The sequence below is a fragment of the Manacus candei genome, unplaced genomic scaffold (assembly GCF_025592945.1).
Source record: "Manacus candei isolate 608988 ecotype Guabito, Panama unplaced genomic scaffold, ASM2559294v1 h1tg000003l, whole genome shotgun sequence".
Classification (NCBI taxonomy): domain Eukaryota; kingdom Metazoa; phylum Chordata; class Aves; order Passeriformes; family Pipridae; genus Manacus; species Manacus candei.
Genome location: NW_026138051.1, coordinates 1098187 through 1116779, shown reverse-complemented (window position 1 = coordinate 1116779; position 18593 = coordinate 1098187). Strand labels below are relative to the sequence as shown.

Sequence of the window (18593 nt, the reverse complement as noted above, 5' to 3'; positions counted from 1 at the left end):
TCCCCCCATTTTTTCCCCCCTCCCTCTCCCCAAGCTTTGCCTGGACACACAAAGGGTTTTTTCCTTCCTTTTCATTTCTAAGCCGGGGAAGCGCCACTGAAGCCGAGGGGAGCAGGACGTGTGCCGCTGGAAAACCTGCCCACGGGAACCGGGGGCTTCCCGGGGTCCCTCCCATTCAGGGCTGCTCCTCGCCCTCGCTTTGGATATGCCAAGCCTTGTTTAGGGACACTTTTATCACGGAGGGACACGGCCCCAGCCCTGGGCTTAGCAATGAAAAGGCTTTTGAAAGCCAACATTCCCTGTCCCTGTCCTCTCCGGAGCCTCGCACCGGCCCCCTCCACGCCAGCTCCAGGCTTTCCTTGAAAGCATCTTTGCTCCAGAGGCTGGGCAGGGGAAGGTGATGCTTCTTCCTAAGCCTTTCCATAAAGAACAAGATGTGGCATCTCCTGCCTGCAGGTCCATGGTGAATGCAGAGGCTCGGGGGGACCGTGAGGCTCCAGCAGGATCTAGGCACCATCCCCAGGGTGGGGTGCTGAGAGGGCAGAGGAGCTGGGAATTTGGGAATTGGGTGTTCTTCTCCATGACAGGCTGTGATTTCTTCCATCCCTGGTCTCCCAGGTGCTTCCCTGCCTGCTTTTGGTGCCTGGGTGGGATTCTCTGTCCCTGGCATCCCATCCCCTCCCTACAAAACCATCCTGCACCATGGGCAGACAGAGGGAAGTGTGTGCTGGTGGCTCTCCGGGCGGTTACTCCTGCTGTGCTGTGTGGGAGGTAGGAAGGCGAGGTCCAACAGGAAGGAAGTTTTGCTTTTTTCCCCAAAGGGAAGTCTTTTCACTGGTTCCTGGGCCAAACACAAAGCCATGGGCAGGCTGCTGGGAGCATCCATGGGGACTCCGGGGTGGTTTGTACTTGCAGACTGGTGTGTAGATGCAGGTTCTCCTGCCATTCCCTGGCCAGCAGTGAGGTTTGGATCATTCACAGCATCCTGATCAAGGCAGGCACGTGATTCCTCCGCCTTCTGTCCCTGCAGAGCTGGTGGAGAGGCTGGTGGCTTGTGAATGGCTGAAATGGGAGGGAGGAATGTATCCCATGCTTCAAAATTATCTGTTCAATTGCATTTTGGGCTGGCAGGAGCAAAAGGACACAGGAAGGGGGAAACTGAGGACTCTTCTGGGAAGATATTGTCCAGAGGTGGGGTGGGGGTCCTGCTTTGGGCCTACAGGTCCCCTGCCACATGTGTGAGAGTGTGGCCATACCAACCTTTCTCCTCAGCCTTGGTTTTGTGGATTTCTGGTGATTTTCCTTGTTTCCATGGCAGTCTGTGTCCCACTGGAGTGGCCTTCCCTCTCCCTGGTGCCTGTGCTCCCGGGATGCTCGTGGGCAGCTCCGGCCCCGCCAGCCCTGCAGGTTCAGCTCCCTGCACCTCCCCTCCTAATTCACTCCGGCTCCTAATTGCGTTTGCTGCTCCTCTTTGAACTTGCTCCAGTTTCACTATCTCTGGTAATGAGGTGCCTGGATAGAGATCCATTAATCCCCATGTCCTGGCAGCAGGGCGGTGTGAGAAGGAGCTCCCGGTGTGGCTCCCTGCCATGTCAGAGCTCTGGATCAGAGAATCAAAGAATAGTTTGGATTGGAAGGAACTTTTAAAGGTCACTGAGCCCATCTCTGGAATGCCCCATCCTGGAAGTGTCCAAGGCCAGATTGGATGGGGCTTGAAGCAACCTGGTCTAGTGGGAGGTGTCCTTGCCCATGGCAGGGGGATGGAACAGAATGATCTTTAAGGTCCCTTCCAATGCAAACCATTTCATGATTCCATGATCTTCAGCTCAGTCAGGTCTGTGAGGGGTGTTAGTGGTGCCCAGCTGTGCTGGTGCCTCTGTGCTCTGGCAGGGACATACCTGGTGGTGTGTTCTTCAGCCTTGCACTTGCTCCATCCTCGGACACGGTTCCCCAGTTCGTTCTCTGTTTGGTTTTGGGGTTGGTGGTGGTCCTGGAAGCCCCTTCTGTGTTCAGTGGGGTGTGGGATGATGGAGACCGCCAGACAAACCTTGATCAGCCTTTCGGTGCTCTCCAGGCAGTTGTTTGCAGATGTGGTGAGCAGTGCCAAGGTGTTCTTCCAGGTTGGATCTCTCACTTGTCCCTCTGGCAAGCCCCTGGCAAGGCTGCAGTGTCTCACCTCTCCCCTGAGCCTCTTTAAAGCACAAAGGCCTTGTTTGATGACAATGCTGAAGTAAAAGCGAGGCCCTGGTAGATGTTTCCCCATAAATCCAATGCGTTTGCTGTTTATTGGGAGTCTTTAAGCCCTTCAATCCATTTTTGATGTAATAACATCCGTAATCCAATCTAACGCTTTTTGGCAGCGGGATCCGGCGGGAGCGGATGTATTACCGAGGGTTGCGTTAAACCCCTTGTCTTGCATTTCTGTTTTTAGATGCAATTAGTCTTAACCTGGCAAGAGTTATTTGTTGTAAACCAGCGCTGCCGCTGCAACGCGGCTTCGTCCCTGGGCTGCGCTACGTCAGCGTTTTCAGTGTGGAGAGAGGGGTCACCTATGGACTCCAGCTGCCAGGATCATCCTTCCTCCCTTGGAATTTTTTGGGACACGTTGCCATACTTGCCTTTCTGGCTGTGCTCCTCCAGCTTCCGTTGGTTTGGGAAGCCTTTAGCTGGTGCCAGCGTGTGTCTGCGGGGCCGCTGGAGCTCCTTCCTTGGGATTTGATAATTTCCTCCCTGGTTCCTTGGGATGGGGGCTGTGCCTGGGGGGGTTGTCAGCCTGCCAGCTCTTTGCTGATTGCATTTGAATGTGGCCACTTTCATGTGCTCCTCATCTTCCATCCCACAACTTGTTTGGTGGAGGTGAGTTGAAAGCCCAAGTGCTGTTTGATGCCGTGATGGGAGCTGTGAACTTCTGCTGATAAAAACCCAATTAACCGGTTTCCTCATTCTTCCCCCAAATGCGTGCCAAGTCCTTGGCCATACCTGTCACATACCTGGGCCAAGCAAAGGCTGGTGGCATCCATCTGATTTTGGGGCTTTGCTCTCTGTCCCTGTCCTGCTGAGAGCTGATGGCAGAGGGTGGGTGGGACCCTCTCCTGCGGGAGATGCCGCGTGGGAGCCGGTGGATCTCTAACGTGTCCCACTCCCGACTTCAAAGCCGGGCTCTGGACATGTCAAACCCAAATAATGGCCCTTAGACAACATGCGGTTCCTTGTCTTGGAGCCTTGTCTGAAGACCGTGACCACAGTAAATGCGATTTTGTTGAGCCCTGTCCCTTAAGCCTCTGCCTCTTTTCTCTTCTCCTCCTCCCTCCTGACCTTTTCGGCTCAGCACTGTCCCCGGACAGCCCCTGGCAGCTGATCTCATGGCTCAGCCTTTCATGGCCCTAATAGGGATGAAAAGCCCCCTCCAAAAGGGCCGGTGTCCTGCACCCGGCCGGGAGGTAAATTCCCTGTGCTTTGATCTGCTCTGGGGCCGGGGGGCCCTGCCTGCCACAAACACCCGGCCGGGGGTCCCGGTGCCCGCTTAACTCCCTGGCTGCTGGGCAGCCTGGCCCTGCCCGCAGCCCTGGCACAGCCAAGGGTTTTGGAGATGGCCACTGGGTTGTGTCTGCCCGGGAAATTGGGCTCCCTGCATCCCAGGATGCTGTTCCCCACCAGAAACGATTTTCAAGAGTGTCTCTTTGGCACTGTCACGACCCATTAGTAGAAAATAAAACGTGTTTAACTCCTCAGTGCTCCTGAAAACAGAGTGACAAGCAGTAGTGAAGTGCAGGGGTGATGGCAGTGAAGAAGTGACATCTCCCCCTGCATCACCTGCCTGATCCTGCTCTGCCCCCACTCCTGGGACATTGGGAATCTGCCTGTCCCCCCAGAAGTGCTCCCTCAGCAGCTGTGGCGGGGGGCCCACAGCAAAGCAGCCCTGTAGTTTTTGTGGTGCATCCTCTCTTCCCCTTCCTCATCCTCCCCTTGCAACCCCTGCTCCCCCAGCACATCTGCAGCAGGAGGACATGGAGATCCCAGGGCTTCTCCTGGAGCTGCAGCTGCACAGGCATTCGTGGATCTGGCTCTTCATCAGTGGTCACTTCTGAGGGCTTCCTCCATGACACGAAAGAGAGATAACGTGGCTCCTTCTGGATTAAGAGACTCTCAAGGCAGAAGCAGCCATCAGCTCGACAAGGAATTGAAACAAATCCTGGCATACTGGTGCATCCAGGAGATTTGTGCATGGATAAGTGCAGGCAGCTACTTCCTTGGCATGTTTTTTAAAATAACCACTTCTTCTTCCAGACCCTCTCCCCGGGCTTTTCCCCTGGGATCCCCATTGCACTCTACTGCTCCCGTAGCTGCCAAAGTGCGGGGAAGAGGCTTGTAGGGACCACTACAGCTCTAACCTGGTGTGGAAGGGTCCATGACAGTGTGTGCTGGGTCCTTTTCCATGCCTAATTTCTAAAGATCTGTGTTTGTCCACCTCTGGACCAGACCAGCCGTGCAGGCAGGGCTGCCCAGCGGTGTGAGGCACCTCTGGCATCTCACCTTTCCAGAGTGGATTGGTGTCACTCTCCATTCCAGGCCTCTTTGCCCTGAGACTGCTGGTTTTCTTGCTGCTGTGTAATGGCTGTGTTCTTTGATCCCCCCTGGCAGTGCAGAGCAGGGGTTACACAGCTCAGGGAGAGGCGGCTGCAGGAGCAGCAGGATCAGGGCACAGCTGCTCCCCCCTCTGCAGTGGGATCTTCCCCAAGTTGGGGGCCAGAGAGGCCCCTTCCTCCACCATTACTGAGCAAGAGGGCAAGTCCTTGTCTGGATAATCAGGGGCTTATTTGGCATGTACTGGAAATGTCTAAATCCTGCAGCTCAGGGTGTTGCTGGAGACCGTTTGGTGCCTTGCTGGTGTCCTGGAGCAGAGGGCTGAGACCAGCCTGGGGTCCTGCCATGTGTGCTCCCTGGGAGCAGTGGATCAGTGAGCTCCTGCTCCAGCTGTTGTGGGGTGAAGCACTGGGAGCCAAGGGTGATCCTGCTCCAAGCTGGGCTCCTGTGGGTGCATGACCACAGCAGAAGCAGTGCCTGGGCTGGCTCCTCTCCCAGCCATGGGATTATTTGCATCTCTGGGCCAGGAGTTGCACCCATGTCACCTCCCCACTTCCAGCAGGTTCCTGATGCTTATGCAAAGTTTGCCTTTAATTGCAGTGGGGTTTCCTCCCAGAGCTCCTGTGCCTGCCTGCTGCAGGGCACCTCCTCCAGGCAACTGGAGCTTCCAGAACATTTGCACATGAATCAGCCTCTCCATCCCTGATAACCTGGAGTTTTCTCTGAGCCACTGGAGCGAGGATGGAGCCCTTAGTGGTCTTGGGGGCAGCGTTGGCTCCATGTGGGGAGGAGCTGGCGTTAAGGATGGCACTGTCCATCCCCATCCCCTTCCCAAGGGATTTCTGAGTCATCTTGCAGATGTTTTCCTACCTAACAGGAGAGATTTACACCCTGTTAAAAGGCAATAAGCGCTTTCCTCCCCTCCTGCTCCCAGCGGGGCCCACAAATGACTCTGGCAGAGCATCAGGTGGGGAATTACGTGGCACTTTCTTCCTGACCTGTAACCAGTTGCTTGGGGCGACCACAGAATCTGCACAAATCATCTTCCTCTTCCAGCAACACGTAGTTTTTGTGGAAGGGGTGGATAGACCTGGAGACAAAGGGTTTATTTAGTACCATGTTCCCCCTGTGCTGGGCAGGGAGCAGGGCAGAAATGGATGATGCTTCCACGGCTCATCCACATGGACAGCTTGCAGTGCTGCTGCTTAAGGGCCTGTGAGAGAGTCAGCAAGCTGTGGTCTTGCAGCCAAGATGTGCTTTTCGGCCTGGATGAGGTTCCCTGCAATATAACAGTGACTCTTAATTATGATACTAATTAGGGTTGGTTATAATTTTCCACCAGAAAGCTGATTTAATGGGAAATTAGGTTTTCACTTAAGTGAAAGTGTTTGCTGTTGTTCTCCCTTTGCCCCAGGAAAGTATGTTGAGAGAGTGGAGCTGTAGCAGGTGAGGATGAGTGTGGTGTGTGTTCTCCTCCCTTCTTCTTTCCCCTGTCACTGGCTGACACTGCCAGCCCTGCACTGTGCGTGTCCCTCCACTCCCTATAAAGATTGGGGCTAATTTAACCTTTTAATTTGATTTTGGGGGTGCTGGCCTTGGCCAGGGGGAGAGGAACCCCATCCCTGCCAGACCCTCTGTGACGATTTTCATTCCCATTTCCAGCAGTGCGTTTGAACTGGGGATTTTCCCACTGTGTTTGCTGGAGCAGGAGTGTGGGCTGGGATGTCCAGATTCCCAGGGCTCCACTGGCTGTCTGCAGAGTGACTGCAGGGATGGGCTCCCTCACCTTCCCAGTACAGATGGGGAGGGACAGAACGATCCCGGTTGGCTCCATGGCACTGGTGCTGGCTGCATGGGCCGGCAGTGCCCCTGATGCCAGGTCAGTGAGCAATGGGGCCACTCCTGGGGTCAGCGGTGCTCGAGGAGCAGCCTCCTCTTTCCATGCTGGACCGGGCGGCTGGAGCAGCTCTGGAGCAGCTCTGGAGCTGGCAGGAGGGTGTGTGAAACCCAAGCCTTGCACCTTCTGTGCCGAGTGGGGACAGGACAGGGCCGGGCTGGCTCAAACACACGTTTCGGGGGCCGGAGGGCCCCTTCCCGGCGCAGCTGCCTCGGGAAGGCTGGAAGGCTGGAAAGCTGCTGCCGGCCCCGCTGGCAGCTTGACAGCGTGGGGTGGGCTCCCCCCACACAGCCCCTGCCCCAGGCCTGGCAAACACCCCAGCCAATGTGCTGGAGCTCATGGAAAGGGCTGGGGAGATGTGTGCAGGGTGGGGGGAGGTGTGTGGGGTGGGGGCATGTGCATGAAATGGGGGGCTCATCTCCCCACAGCAGGGCAGTGAGGAAGTAGCAGTGATAGTGATATTAATACAAATAATAACGGGATGCCGTGAGTGGGGGCTGCGTGTCCCTGCTGCCAGGGAGGAGGAGGAGGAGGAGAAGGGGCTGTAACCAAGCCGTGCTCTCTGGAGGCCCCAAGCAGTTTGTGTGCAGCCTCTGCTCGGTGACCTGGAAGTGGCTCCGTGTCCCCTGGGGTGCCAGCCCTGGCTGGGATGGGGGAGGAGGGAGCTCGGTGCCCGTGATGGATTGGGCACCAGTGCAGCACCTCTGTGTCAGCACCAAGGGACATAAAACAACTTGAAGAACCCGGAGGAGAGGGGAGGTGGCAGGAGATGGATTTTTATTTTAAGTAGAGTGTTTGTGGATTCCTGCAAGGATCTGTGGCGGTGTTGGAGCACACTGGAGATGTGTGAGACATATCTCCAGGGTGACCCATAAGGTCTTCACCTGTGCCAGGAGGGTCTTTCAGCCTGGCACGAGTGTCTTGGCTGAGTCAAGGCTGCTCTGCACCAGCTGCCCCTTGCCAGGATTGGTCCCTCAGCTCTGTTGGGATTGGGGTCAGGCTGCGGGGCACCGGTGGGATGCAGTCACCTCACCTAAAGTGATGGAAACACGAACCTTATGCAGGTCTGGAGGTAAGGGGGGCTTGGGGGAGGCGTCCGGGCTGCGGCCACACCGTGCCTGGCTGGGTCTGGAGCAGGGCTGTGGTGCACAGATGGAAGAGTGATTAAGAGCAATAAAAGGAAAGAGACTTGGATTCGCTACAGTCTCAGCACATTAATTGTGCTTTGGGGCCCAAATCATAACGCAGCCCTGCTAGAGGGAATCCAGGAGAGAAACCAAACATCTCGCTCTATCCAAGGCTGACCATTTAAGAGACCCTTGCCTTCATCTCCTGCCAGGTATTACTTCCAGCGTCTCCCATCTGCCAAAACCCGAGTTCTCCTCTGAAATATTTTGAGGGGAAGAAGAAAAGCTTTGGTAACACTGAGTGCTGGTGTGGGGAAGCAGTGAGATGCGAGAGCACATGCCATCGCCTGCTTGGAGATGGGACTAAGAGGTTGTGGGGGCTCTCAGTCATCTATCCTGGCTCCTGGTGTGTGTCATGAGGCTGGACTTGGTGTGAGGAATGCCAGGAGTGGAGGTCCTGTCTGTGCTTCCATGGTGGCTGAGCATCTCTAAATTGACAAGCAATTACATGGTTAATGGTATCACTGGTAAATCCTCATCACTCACCAGAGGGGCTTAATGCTCCATTAGGGAAAGGCATCTGATGGCTCTGGGGGCTGGGAGAGGCCTTGCTCTCAGTGGAAGTCACCTGGCCAGAGGCTGTTTTTGCTCTCCCAGCCCTACAGCCAACCCGTGAATCCCTCCAGAGTGTAACAGGGCTGGAAAATGCTCCTGTACACTCATTGTCGCTGGAGCTGGATCGAGCCTCGCTCCTGTGGTGAGTGGAGGTGACAGTGTTGTTTGAGACCTGCCATTTCCTATTGCCTGGGTATTCCCAACTCCCTGCCTGGTCCCTCCGTGGTGTCACAGCTCTGTGTCCTGCTGCCTCCCTGCAGCTCCTCTCTCCAGCTCAGGGCTCTCCCACCTCTCCTGCAGCTGCTGCTGTGCCTGTGGATTTAACCTTTTCCCCCAGTGTTCCTGTGGGTTTGCTGACGCTGGATTCCATGGGCAGCTGAGGACTGGGGGTGTCACCTGCGCTCACCCTGAACGAGTGGCACAGGCGCTACGGGAATCCATCGAGTGCCTCCTGGATCCCATGTCTTCACTGGACCTGGGCTGACCTGATCCTGGAGCCTTCTGCTCGGGCTTCTTCCACTGGGAGAGCAGGAAACAGAGTGGGAGGACCAGCTCTCCATGGCTGAACTTCACAGGGAACCACGCTGGAGGAGCCTTCACCTCTGGGTCCTTGGGGACCCCCAGCCACAGCCCCTACCCTGCTGGACCTGCTGCTCAGCACATCCCTCTGTCCTGCGTGTTCATATCAAACCCACCAGCCATTGGACTCTTCACCATTGGGATGGATTTTGGAATTTTGACTTTTGGAAGCCCAGCCAGCCGTGTGGAGCATCCAGCTTTGCTCTGCCCCACTGTGGATTTATACGGAGTGTGGCAGCATGTCCTTGTTTCCAGAGGCCATTCCGAGACCATCACTGTGGGTTTTACAAGTGTTTTGCCCTTCTAGCTGCTCCTTTTTACATTACCTCAAGCAACTGCTTAGTTTTTCCAGGTGGTTCCCTCTCAAAGCTACTTTCTCCCTCATCATTAACACGAGCAGAACAAGAAGAACCTTCGTGCCCAAGTCCTGTATGTGGGGCGGGAAGGAAGATGCTCAACTGTGTCCCTTTGTCCATCCCTGTGGCTCCAGCTGCCATCCCTGTGGCTTCAGCTTCCGTCCCTGTGACTCCAGCTGCTCCCTCTGTCCTCTTTGGACCTTTAATGTTTTTGTTGTATCCAGACACAGCGTCTCTGTAGTTATTTGGAGGAACTGCTGTCTCCTGTCACTGCTGCCTTTGTGGGATCTCCTGGCTTCCACACTTGAGCCACGATTTGTCTGTACCTCGTTTTGATATAATTAGGTAATTATTTATAAACAAGACTCACGAGGCCTCACAGAGCCTGGTTTTTACAGAATGCCCTGTTCTCCCCGAATGGATGAACCTCTTTGACATGGAGCAACCTGTGACATGGAGCTGGGAAGGTGGGAAGCTGTTCATGGAGCAGCTTCAGTGCTGTGAGCTGGGATGTATCCACTTATTTCACCCCCAGACCAGTGCCTCTGGCCTGGGACAACTGAGCTGTTGTGCTCTCTGCTGGAGTTCTCTCCCCGAGATGTTTTTATGGGGAGTCTGAGCTCAGGCCCCTCCTGGTTGGATTCTGAAGAGCCTGAGCGGGCTGTTGGGGGCCTTCCTCCGCATTCCCGGGCGTTTGTGTGGGGATTTGTGCTGACAGTGCTCCCGTCGGATCACCCGCCAGCGGATCCCAGCTGCCTGGATGCACAGCTCCATCCCAGGGGCCATGGGAGAGGAGAGAACTCGACCCAAGGACTTTGTGATTAGTAAAACATTTGCTGGTGCTTCAGATGAGAGCCTGGATTGCACAGAGGTGTTTGGAAAGAGCTGATGGACTTGGAACTGCTTCCCAGCGGGATCTGGATGTGCTTTCTGGAGTAACCCAGGGTGGAGGCTCATGGAGACACCCGAGGGTCCTGTTGTGGGAAGGGGAGTGCGGAAGGATGACCTTGCTCTGTACTCCAGCCTCTTCCTATCCCCTCACTGACACCCAGCAGGGTCCAATGGATTCATCCCAAATTTCCACTGGACACCTGCCCTCCCACACTCCCGTTTTTGCAGGATGGAGGCAGGAATTGGGCTGTGCAGGGAACCTGAAACCCCGGGGCTGAGCTTTGGTGTTGAGGCTTGGGTAGGTGTTGGCTGCGCCGTGCCGGCCAAGTCCTGCCTTGTGTCTGGAAAACTATCCCCGTAGCTCCGTGATTCTCCGTCGCATCGCATTCCCGACGCCTTTGCTGAGCTCTGCCTGGGTTTTGTTGCTTCCCTGGGTGAATAAATCCCTGTGCTTGGATTTGGTGGAGCACTGGGATGCCACGATGGATGGAGGTGCCAGTTTGGGAACCATTGTGATCCCTGGGCAGGGCTGGCTGTGTGCCAGCGCTGCTCCACACCTGGCACAGCGTCCGTGTCCAGGGCCCTTTTGGGGTCAGAAACCAGATTTTTGAGTGTGGTCAGCAGAATCTGCCCTTTAGGTGCTTAATTCTGCAATCTCCTGGTTTGGGTTTTTGATCTCTCCTGTCCCCCCTGCCCTGAGCTTTCCCCACTGTGGGGAGAGGGCTGGAGGGTGGGGCTGTTCCCTGCGGGATGGCAGCAGGAGCTGTGCGGTTCCCTGCGCTCCCGCAGGATCCAAAGGCTTCAGAATCTGTGCCGGCTCCAGCGAAAAGTTAATGTGAATTTAAGTGACTTCTGCCCTGCAATTAGAGCCCCTGGAGCCCACTGGGGCTCTGAGTTTACATTCTTCACCGAGGCACAGGGTGTAATTAGAGATGTATAATTTAAACTGTGCATATGCAAGTGTTCCCATTCTGCACCAGGAGCAAAGGAAATTATCCAGGAATTAAAGGGGGAGGAGGGTGCAGGCAGGGAGAATGGCTCACTTGTGTGGATGTGGCAGTGAGGGGAAGCTGGAGGGATCACGTCCTCACTGCTGCAGGCAGCTTTGAAGGGGCAGGAGCTGGGAATTCAGTGGGCTCCGGACTGGGGTGTGAAAATGTGGCTGTAATGTGGGCTCAGGTGGGAGGTGCTGGGGGGGAACTGGGACCTGGCAGTGCCAGGGGACAGCGGGGACCTGACTAGGGACAGCAGGGACCTGCCTGGCAGTGCCAGGGGACAGCGGGGACCTGCCTGGTGGTGCCCATGGAGAATCGGACCTGCACAGTGGTGCCAGGGGACAGTGGGTGCCTGCCCGCCTGTTCTCCCAGGAACTTCCTATAACATTCCCTCTCTTTTCTTGCAGCCACTTCCAACGGGACGCTGGATGGCCTGGAGAACCGGGAAGGAGGGGTCTGCCAGACGCGCTCCATGAAGATTGTCATGAAAGTGGGGCAGGGTGAGTCCTGCCGCGCCCTGGGGTCTCCTGCTGCCCCTCAGCTGGGGTCCCTGTGCTGCTCTGGGGGTGGTTCAGGATTCCAGGGAAGCTGAGGCCACACCAGCTGCTCCCGGGAGCCCGGGTTAGTTCAGCAGAATTCCATTTTTAGGATCTTTTCTCCTCCCTTTTTTCTCTTGCCAATATCACACATGTGCAGAGCACTGGGATTCAAAGGGAGTGATTGTTCCCGGTCACCTCGTGGTCCGTGTCCCAGTGGGAAGCGAACTTGGCATGGAACCCATGAGCTGTGCGAGTGCCTTGGGGAGGGGCTGGCACAGGCAGTGCCCTCGTGACTTCCCGGGTATCTGAGGAGGGGTTGGAGCTGGGCAGGGGTCAGAGATTGGGCTTGGCAGCTCTCAGCTGTCACTGGTGGCAGTGGGACACCAGGGGTATCACCATGGGCTCTTCTCCTGGAGCTCCTGCTCCCCATGCTGAGCTGCCTCCCAGCCCCAGCCATGCCCCGGGCTCGTTTCGGCCCCGACTCAGATGCACAGCTCCTGATTCTGCTTCTCATTATTGTGTTTGCACGTTGGGGCCAATATTTATAATAAACAGGCAAAGCTGTGCTGCAGCCTTGGCCTCCTGCCTGCCCTTCCCTTCCTCCCCCTGCCCGAGCAAGAAACCTGCCCCAGCCCACGCACAGGAGCTCCGAAAAGAGAAAACCAGGGAATTAGGGTGGGGACCTGCTTCCCACAAGCCCTGGAGCAGCTCAGCCTTGCTCGGTTGCTCTCAGCATCTCCCATCACTCCTGTGCCCTGTGGGAGCAGCCAGGATTTAGGGGCAGTTGTTCTTTAGGGGCAGAACAAGCTGCTACCATTCAGGTTGAATTGAGGTTTCTCATCCATCCCTCCCCTCCCCATTCCCAGATCCGAACGCGGTGATCCCAGAGCAGCTGACGACGAGTCGGCCGAGCAAGGAGTCGGACGACACGGTGAAGATGGTCACGCAGAGCCCGCGCAGCAAGATCCCGGCGGTGGAGGAGCCCGGCAAGCCGGGTGGGTTTCCCAGGGACCCCTGCAGAGGGATGGGGCTCTGTCTTACAGCTGGAGGATGCTGGCCTTGTTGCATGGATCCCAGGGATACCAGACTCTCTGGATCAAGGATCTGGATGGGTTTCCCATGAGCATTGTACCCGTCTCTGCCATCCCTGCTGCTCACAGCAGCTCCTGCCCCAGCCCAGGGACCCTCAGGCCTGGCACAGCCTGACTGTGGTGTGGAGCAGCTTGGGTTTGTTATCCCAGCTCCTGGCAGGAGCTTTGCAGGGAAGTGCTGTTTCAGCACTCTTCTTCCTCCTCCTCCTCCTCGCTGCCCATCTGTTCCTCACTGTGCATCTGAGAGTGCTTGGAGGAGGTGAGGTCCTTGGGTTTGTGAGCTGAGTCCATGTGAGAGCCCTTTGAAGATGGTTTCCTGAGTTCCTGACCCTGCTGAGAGCAAAATGAAATAAGACAGAGCAGGGAAGAGTTGTTGTTTTCTTCCCACCTGGATCAGCTGCTGAGCACTCCCCCCTCGGGAGCTGTGGCTGCCCTGGCCCCGGGGTCAGTAATCAGATATTGGGGGGCTCCGGGTGTCAGGGCCCACTTTCACCAGGACATCCAGGTTGGTTTTGGAGAGCAAGCGCTCCCAGGGTGCAGGCTGATGGTCACCTGGACACGAGCAATGCTCTGCTCCATAGACTGGCAGATGGAAAGGGGAAGCAGTGATGTGGAGTGAGGGAGAGGACACGATTCCCCTCCCTGCGGATACTCAGGGTCCTGCCTGCCCTGCCCAGTCCTTCCCAGGGATGTGTTGGTCTGACTGGGGTGGGAAGGTGGTGAGGGGGCTGCTCCCCTCCCTGGAGGCACGGATGTTGTGCTATGTTTAAGGGGCAAAGAGGGGTCCAATGGACGACTCGTCCACCTGTGATCCATGCACGGACAGAGCATGGAATTGGCTGCCTGGCAGGGTCTGAATCCCCTCTCCCTTTGCCTTGCAGGCTCTGTCAACCAGGATGGCCAGGAGACCCAAGGTCCCAGCGATGGCTTCCTGAGCTCCAAGGTGGCCGTGTTCGCGGCCATCGGTGCCGGCTGCGTCATCTTCATCCTCATCATCATCTTCCTCGTCGTGCTCCTGATCAAGATCCGCAAGCGGCACCGGAAGCACACGCAGCAGCGAGCCGCAGCCTTGTCCCTCAGCACCTTGGCCAGCCCGAAATGCAGTGGGAACGCGGGCTCGGAGCCCAGCGACATCATCATCCCCTTACGGACTACAGAGAACAACTACTGCCCGCACTACGAGAAGGTGAGCGGGGACTACGGGCACCCCGTCTACATCGTGCAGGAGATGCCCCCGCAGAGCCCAGCCAACATTTACTACAAGGTGTGAGGAGCAGCCTGGGAACGGCCGATGCAGGAGCGCGGGAGCGCCGGGCGCGGGGGCCGCCCGCCCCGGGCTGGCGCCGGAGGGAGGAAGCGAAACGACCCCCCGGCACGGCGGGGCAGCGCCGGGGCTGCGCCGGGGAGCGGATGGCTCACGCTCACGTGCTGATTCTCCCCTTTGTATTTAGTTTTGTAGTTCTCAGCTTTTGTAATCCCGAGACTCGAGGGTGAGCCTTCAGCCTCCTCCTCTTCTTCTCCAGACTGTGGCCGGCCGTGGGGGCAGGCGCCGTGCCTTTCCGTGCTCGGGACACCGCTGGCAAACCCGGAGACTCCACCTCCCCTTTTCGTTCTGGGATTTTCCCTCCGTCCTTGCTGAAGTGCCCGTGTGCCGGCGCCGCGGGGGTCCGGGAGCCTGGAGCGACGCCGGGGCCATGTCCGAGGAGCAGCAAGCGGCCGCGGGGGGATGAGGAGGAGGAGGAGGAGGAAGCTTTGCCACGGTGCCAAGATGCAGACAACTGTGCAGGGAGGAAGCTGGCAAACCCGATTTACTACTACTACTATTATTATTATTATAATTATTTTAATTTTTTTGTAACATTTTTATTTTTGTGAATTCCGGGCGGGACTCCGGCCCGCCGCCTTCGGGCACACGCCATCGCCTCCTTCCAGCACGCCGTCCCCCCGGCCCCGGGGCACGTCCCGCTCCCGCCGCTGCCCCTGGAAACCTTTGTGTTCGTAGCTGTTGACTCTTGTTTTAGTCTCTTTATAAAAAGAAAGAAAGAAAAAAAAATATTCTATCTACACCCTGTCTCAAGCATTCAGTGCGTGAGGGGCCGGGGCTCCTCCTGCCCCGTGCGGAGCAGCTGTGGCCCGGCAGCCCTTCCCGACCCCTCCGGAGCATCCCACTGTGGAGAAAAGCCTTTGGGTTTCCATTGGGCTGGAGCTGAGCCTGCTGGAAGCAAAGTAGGGGGTGGCAGGGGTAGCTGCAGAACCCCCAAGCTGGGCATGCTGTGGGAGGTTGTCCTTGGAAGGGAAAACTGGAAAACAAATGTTCCCGACCCACAGCTCATGCCGGAGGTATCAGGAGGAGGCCGGCACTTGGGGCTGGAAGCCCCCCAGGAGGCTGGAGTACCAGGCTTGACTTGGTTGGGAGCTGAGCCAAAGGCTTTTCCATGCCCCTTGGTGAGACCTGCTTTGGGGACCAGCCTTTGCCATGCCTGTCCCCCCACCCTGCTCCTGGCACAGGAGTGTCCTTGTCCTGCCACCTCCTCGGGGTCCCACAGCCCGGGCTCCCCCACCCTTGCCTTGCCCATCTCCTGCCTAAAACTGGACAGGGTTGAGCTTTTCTGGTGGGATCATTCCCTGCTTCCTCTTCCTGGGAGGACCTGCTGGCGCTGTGGCCAATGCCAGTGGGCTTGGTGGAGCTGGCTGTGCCCTGTCACCCACCTGTCCTCTGGCTGTCCCCCCTTCCTCACTTTCTTTTCCTTCCAGCAGTAGCTGCTTTTGCTCAGGGAGCAGGAGTGGGGCCAGCAGGGCTGCTCCGCCTGGGCTGTTCCCACCTGTCCCCAGGGCCCCAAATCCCGTGTTAGGAAGTGCCCAAAGAGCGAGGGAGCTGCTCTGCTAAAGTGCCTTGACGAGGAGTGGGCAGGGGTGGGGGGGCAGAGCAGGGACAGGGGTCCCGATGGCTCGGGGTGTCCGGTGACTCGGGGGTTCTGGTGGCTTGGGTGCTGCACTGGGGTTTGGCCCCCAGCGGGATGGGAGCATCCTGGGGTGTCACATTGTTGGGTTTGTGGTGTTCTAAGGCAGGAATTCGGGCTGGAGCGGAGCAGGGTGTCCCAGCTCTCCTCCTGCCCTCAGCATCCCGAGGTGATTTGGTTTCCAGGGCCCCAAACCAGCTGCTTCCCTAGGGAGGGATGAGCTGCAGTGGGTGCTCCTCCCTGCCCTGCCCCTCTCCCTGTTCCCCCACTGCTTTTCCCCACGTAGCACCTTCCGTCCCTCTCTTTTCCATGGCATCCGTGCCAGTGCTGCCCACCCTGGCCCGAGAACCATCCCCACCAGGACACTCCATTCATTCCCTGCTGGGGAATGGGATCTGCTCTTGGAAATCCCAGAAAATTGTGTCTTAAAAAAATCCCCCTTTCCTTTTCCCGTCTGCCAAACCTCGACCTGTGGTTCCCAAAGTGGCAGAGCCCTGGCTGGGCGGTGGTGGCAGCGGTGACAGTGACAGTGGAATCCCTTGGGAGCAGCGGCCGGAGTGGAGGGGCAGGAGAGGGACAATGTAGTTTTGGTTTGGTTTTGCAGACGATGGGACGGAATCTGGCCACGGGTTGTACCAAAAGTGATCTGACAGTGCTGGTGGCTTCCCACAGTGGCCATCCCCAGCTGACGTCCCCATCAGTCCAGCTCCTGCTGGGAACAGCTGGAAAACCTTGTAAATATGTGAAGAAAGGGTGAAATCAGAACTCTTGGTTTTTGTCGAGCACCTCAGGCTGCTGGGTCCTGGATCGGAGTGTGTCCCTCGGGTTCTTTTCATGGAAAGTATTGAAGTTTGGTTGATTTTTTCTTTTTTCTTTTTTTTTTTTTTTTTTTTTTTTTTGTAATTTTTTTTTGTTTCCTCCCCGTTTTGTTTGTGTAAATACTAGTCTTTTTTGGAAGAAATAATGTAAAGATGTTTTGTATAAACTCCGAATTATTTTCTGGTTGCTTTTTCTTAGAAAAACAAAATGAGAACTTAAAAAAAAAAAAAAAAAAAGAAAAAAAAAGAAATTTTAACCACGAGAACGGGTGTAAAACATTGTCATAGTGCTCAGCGCTGGAGCCCACGGGCTGTGCTGGTGTGGGGGCTGCTGGGGGGCAGCACTGGGGGGCTGTGCCCTCAATATAATGCGGGAACGGATGGGCTCCAAGCAGAGAGGGAAACTGGGAGTCTGGGATTCTATTCCATTGTTTCCAGGTCAGACCTGGCTCATTCCCAGTGAGTTTCTGGCTGCCCTGGTTCCAGGCAGAGCTTTGAGCCCCGACCTGGGCACGGGCAGAGACTCGATGACACACGGTGACCTAAAGGAGCATCAAATTTATCTCCTTATTTATCTTTAACCAAAAAAAACCCAACCTGGGGATGCAGAACTCAGTGCAACATCCTGAGATCCTGCTCTGCTTTTCCAGGCCTGTGGAGCTGCTCCTGGTGCAGATTCCTTTCCTAACTATCCCTGTTTTCCATCTGCCAACTGCCAGCACACCGTAGCCTCGTCTCTGCTTGGTGCCTGGGCTGGGTTGTTCCTCCTCAGCCCTGCCCACCTTGGGTCCCTGCCCACAGGGAGGTGGCCGTGCCCACCAGAGCCACCTCTGGTGTCACCGGCATGCCTGGCACTTCCCTGTGGGCAGCCGGAAGGCAGCTGAGAGATCCCAGTCCTCCCAGTGGCTCACAGGAGCTGGACTGGGATCTGCATTATATTGGCAGAGGGGTCCTTGGAGGATCCAGAGGCACTGGAGCAGGGATGGACGTCCCTCCCTGCATCCCAGCAGTGCCTCACACCAGCACATCCGCACCACGCTCCCACATTTCAGAACTGTGACCACGTCCACATCCCACAGCGTCACATCCGTCCCGTGTCCCAAGGGGGGACTGTCCCCACGATCAACCAGCCGTGGGGCTGCTGCCCAGCCCTGTGCCACGGCCTCACCGGAGCATCCGGGCTGCCGGTTCCCTTGTCCATCCTCCGCTGCCGTTAGCTGAGAGGTGGATGTGGGCTTGGAGCCTGGATGCGGCCGGTGCCCGTGTGGGGCACACGGGATGGGGCTTTGGTCATGCGGGAATGGTTTGGGATGCCGGGCACGGAGGGAACGAGGCCCCTCTGTGCCAGCACCTCCTCGGGGAGCGGCTGCTCCCGGGCAGGGGCACATCCCGGATCAGGCCTCGGCATCCCCGCGCTGGTTGATCCTCCTGGGCTCCCGGTGGGGCTCCAGTGGTGCCAGGATCCCCTCGGCCGTGCTCCCTGGCACCACAGATTTTCTTTCTTCGTGTCATGTTCCTCGGTTTGATTCCTTTCACCTTCTCCCAGCTCTCCCTCCCAGTAGCATATCATCGGCATCGGTAACCAGCTCTGTGGCAGCTGAACTCCATGGAGCCGTGATGGAACCTGATATATTGTTAAATAAAAGGGTTTTTTTCCTATGGAATCTCGGCTGTCTCCTGTGTGCTTTTTTCCTGCCCCAGGTTGTGTTTTGAACAGCCACAGCCTGGGCTGAAGAGAACTGGGAAGAGTTGGCTGGTGCAGATCCTCACTGGCATGTCCTGGAGGGATCTATTGGGTTTGGTTTGGTCAGCAGCAAAGTTTGGAGTTTTTTGTCCGATATTTGCAGCGTGGACTCAGGGTTGGATGGACTCAATGGTTTTAGGAGTGGATGTGGATGGATATGGTTGGGTACTCAGTGGATACGGTTGGACTCAGTGATCTTAAAGGTCTTTTCTAGCCCAAATGACTCTGATTCCGTGGTTCTGTCCCTGAGGAGACAGAGGCTCCTCTGAGGCCACCAGCTCCCCTTGGACACAAACCCTGGGCTCAAGGGGCTGGTTCTTGAGCACAGCCAGAGCCACTGGGACCATGCCAAGAGTCTGCTGGAGCGAGCAGGGACTGCTGGGATGGGGGTCGGGCT

The 18593-nt window shown here is 56.8% G+C and overlaps 1 protein-coding gene across 2 annotated transcripts in view; it reads left to right on the top strand.

The window, feature by feature from the left end:
* Positions 1–18116, top strand: part of EFNB1 (ephrin B1) — a 50297-nt gene extending 32181 nt beyond the window's left edge. Inside the window, exons 3-6 of one of the 2 annotated variants that reach the window (XM_051789592.1) lie at positions 11452–11544; positions 12450–12578; positions 13556–13860; positions 14198–18116. In XM_051789592.1, coding sequence (XP_051645552.1) covers positions 11452–11544; positions 12450–12578; positions 13556–13860; positions 14198–14404 — 734 coding nt within the window. In that variant the 3' untranslated portion in view covers positions 14405–18116. Of the gene's footprint in view, positions 1–11451; positions 11545–12449; positions 12579–13555 lie in introns of both variants that reach the window. The other variant, XM_051789601.1, reaches the window with a different exon arrangement.
* Positions 18117–18593: the final 477 nt, after the last annotated feature.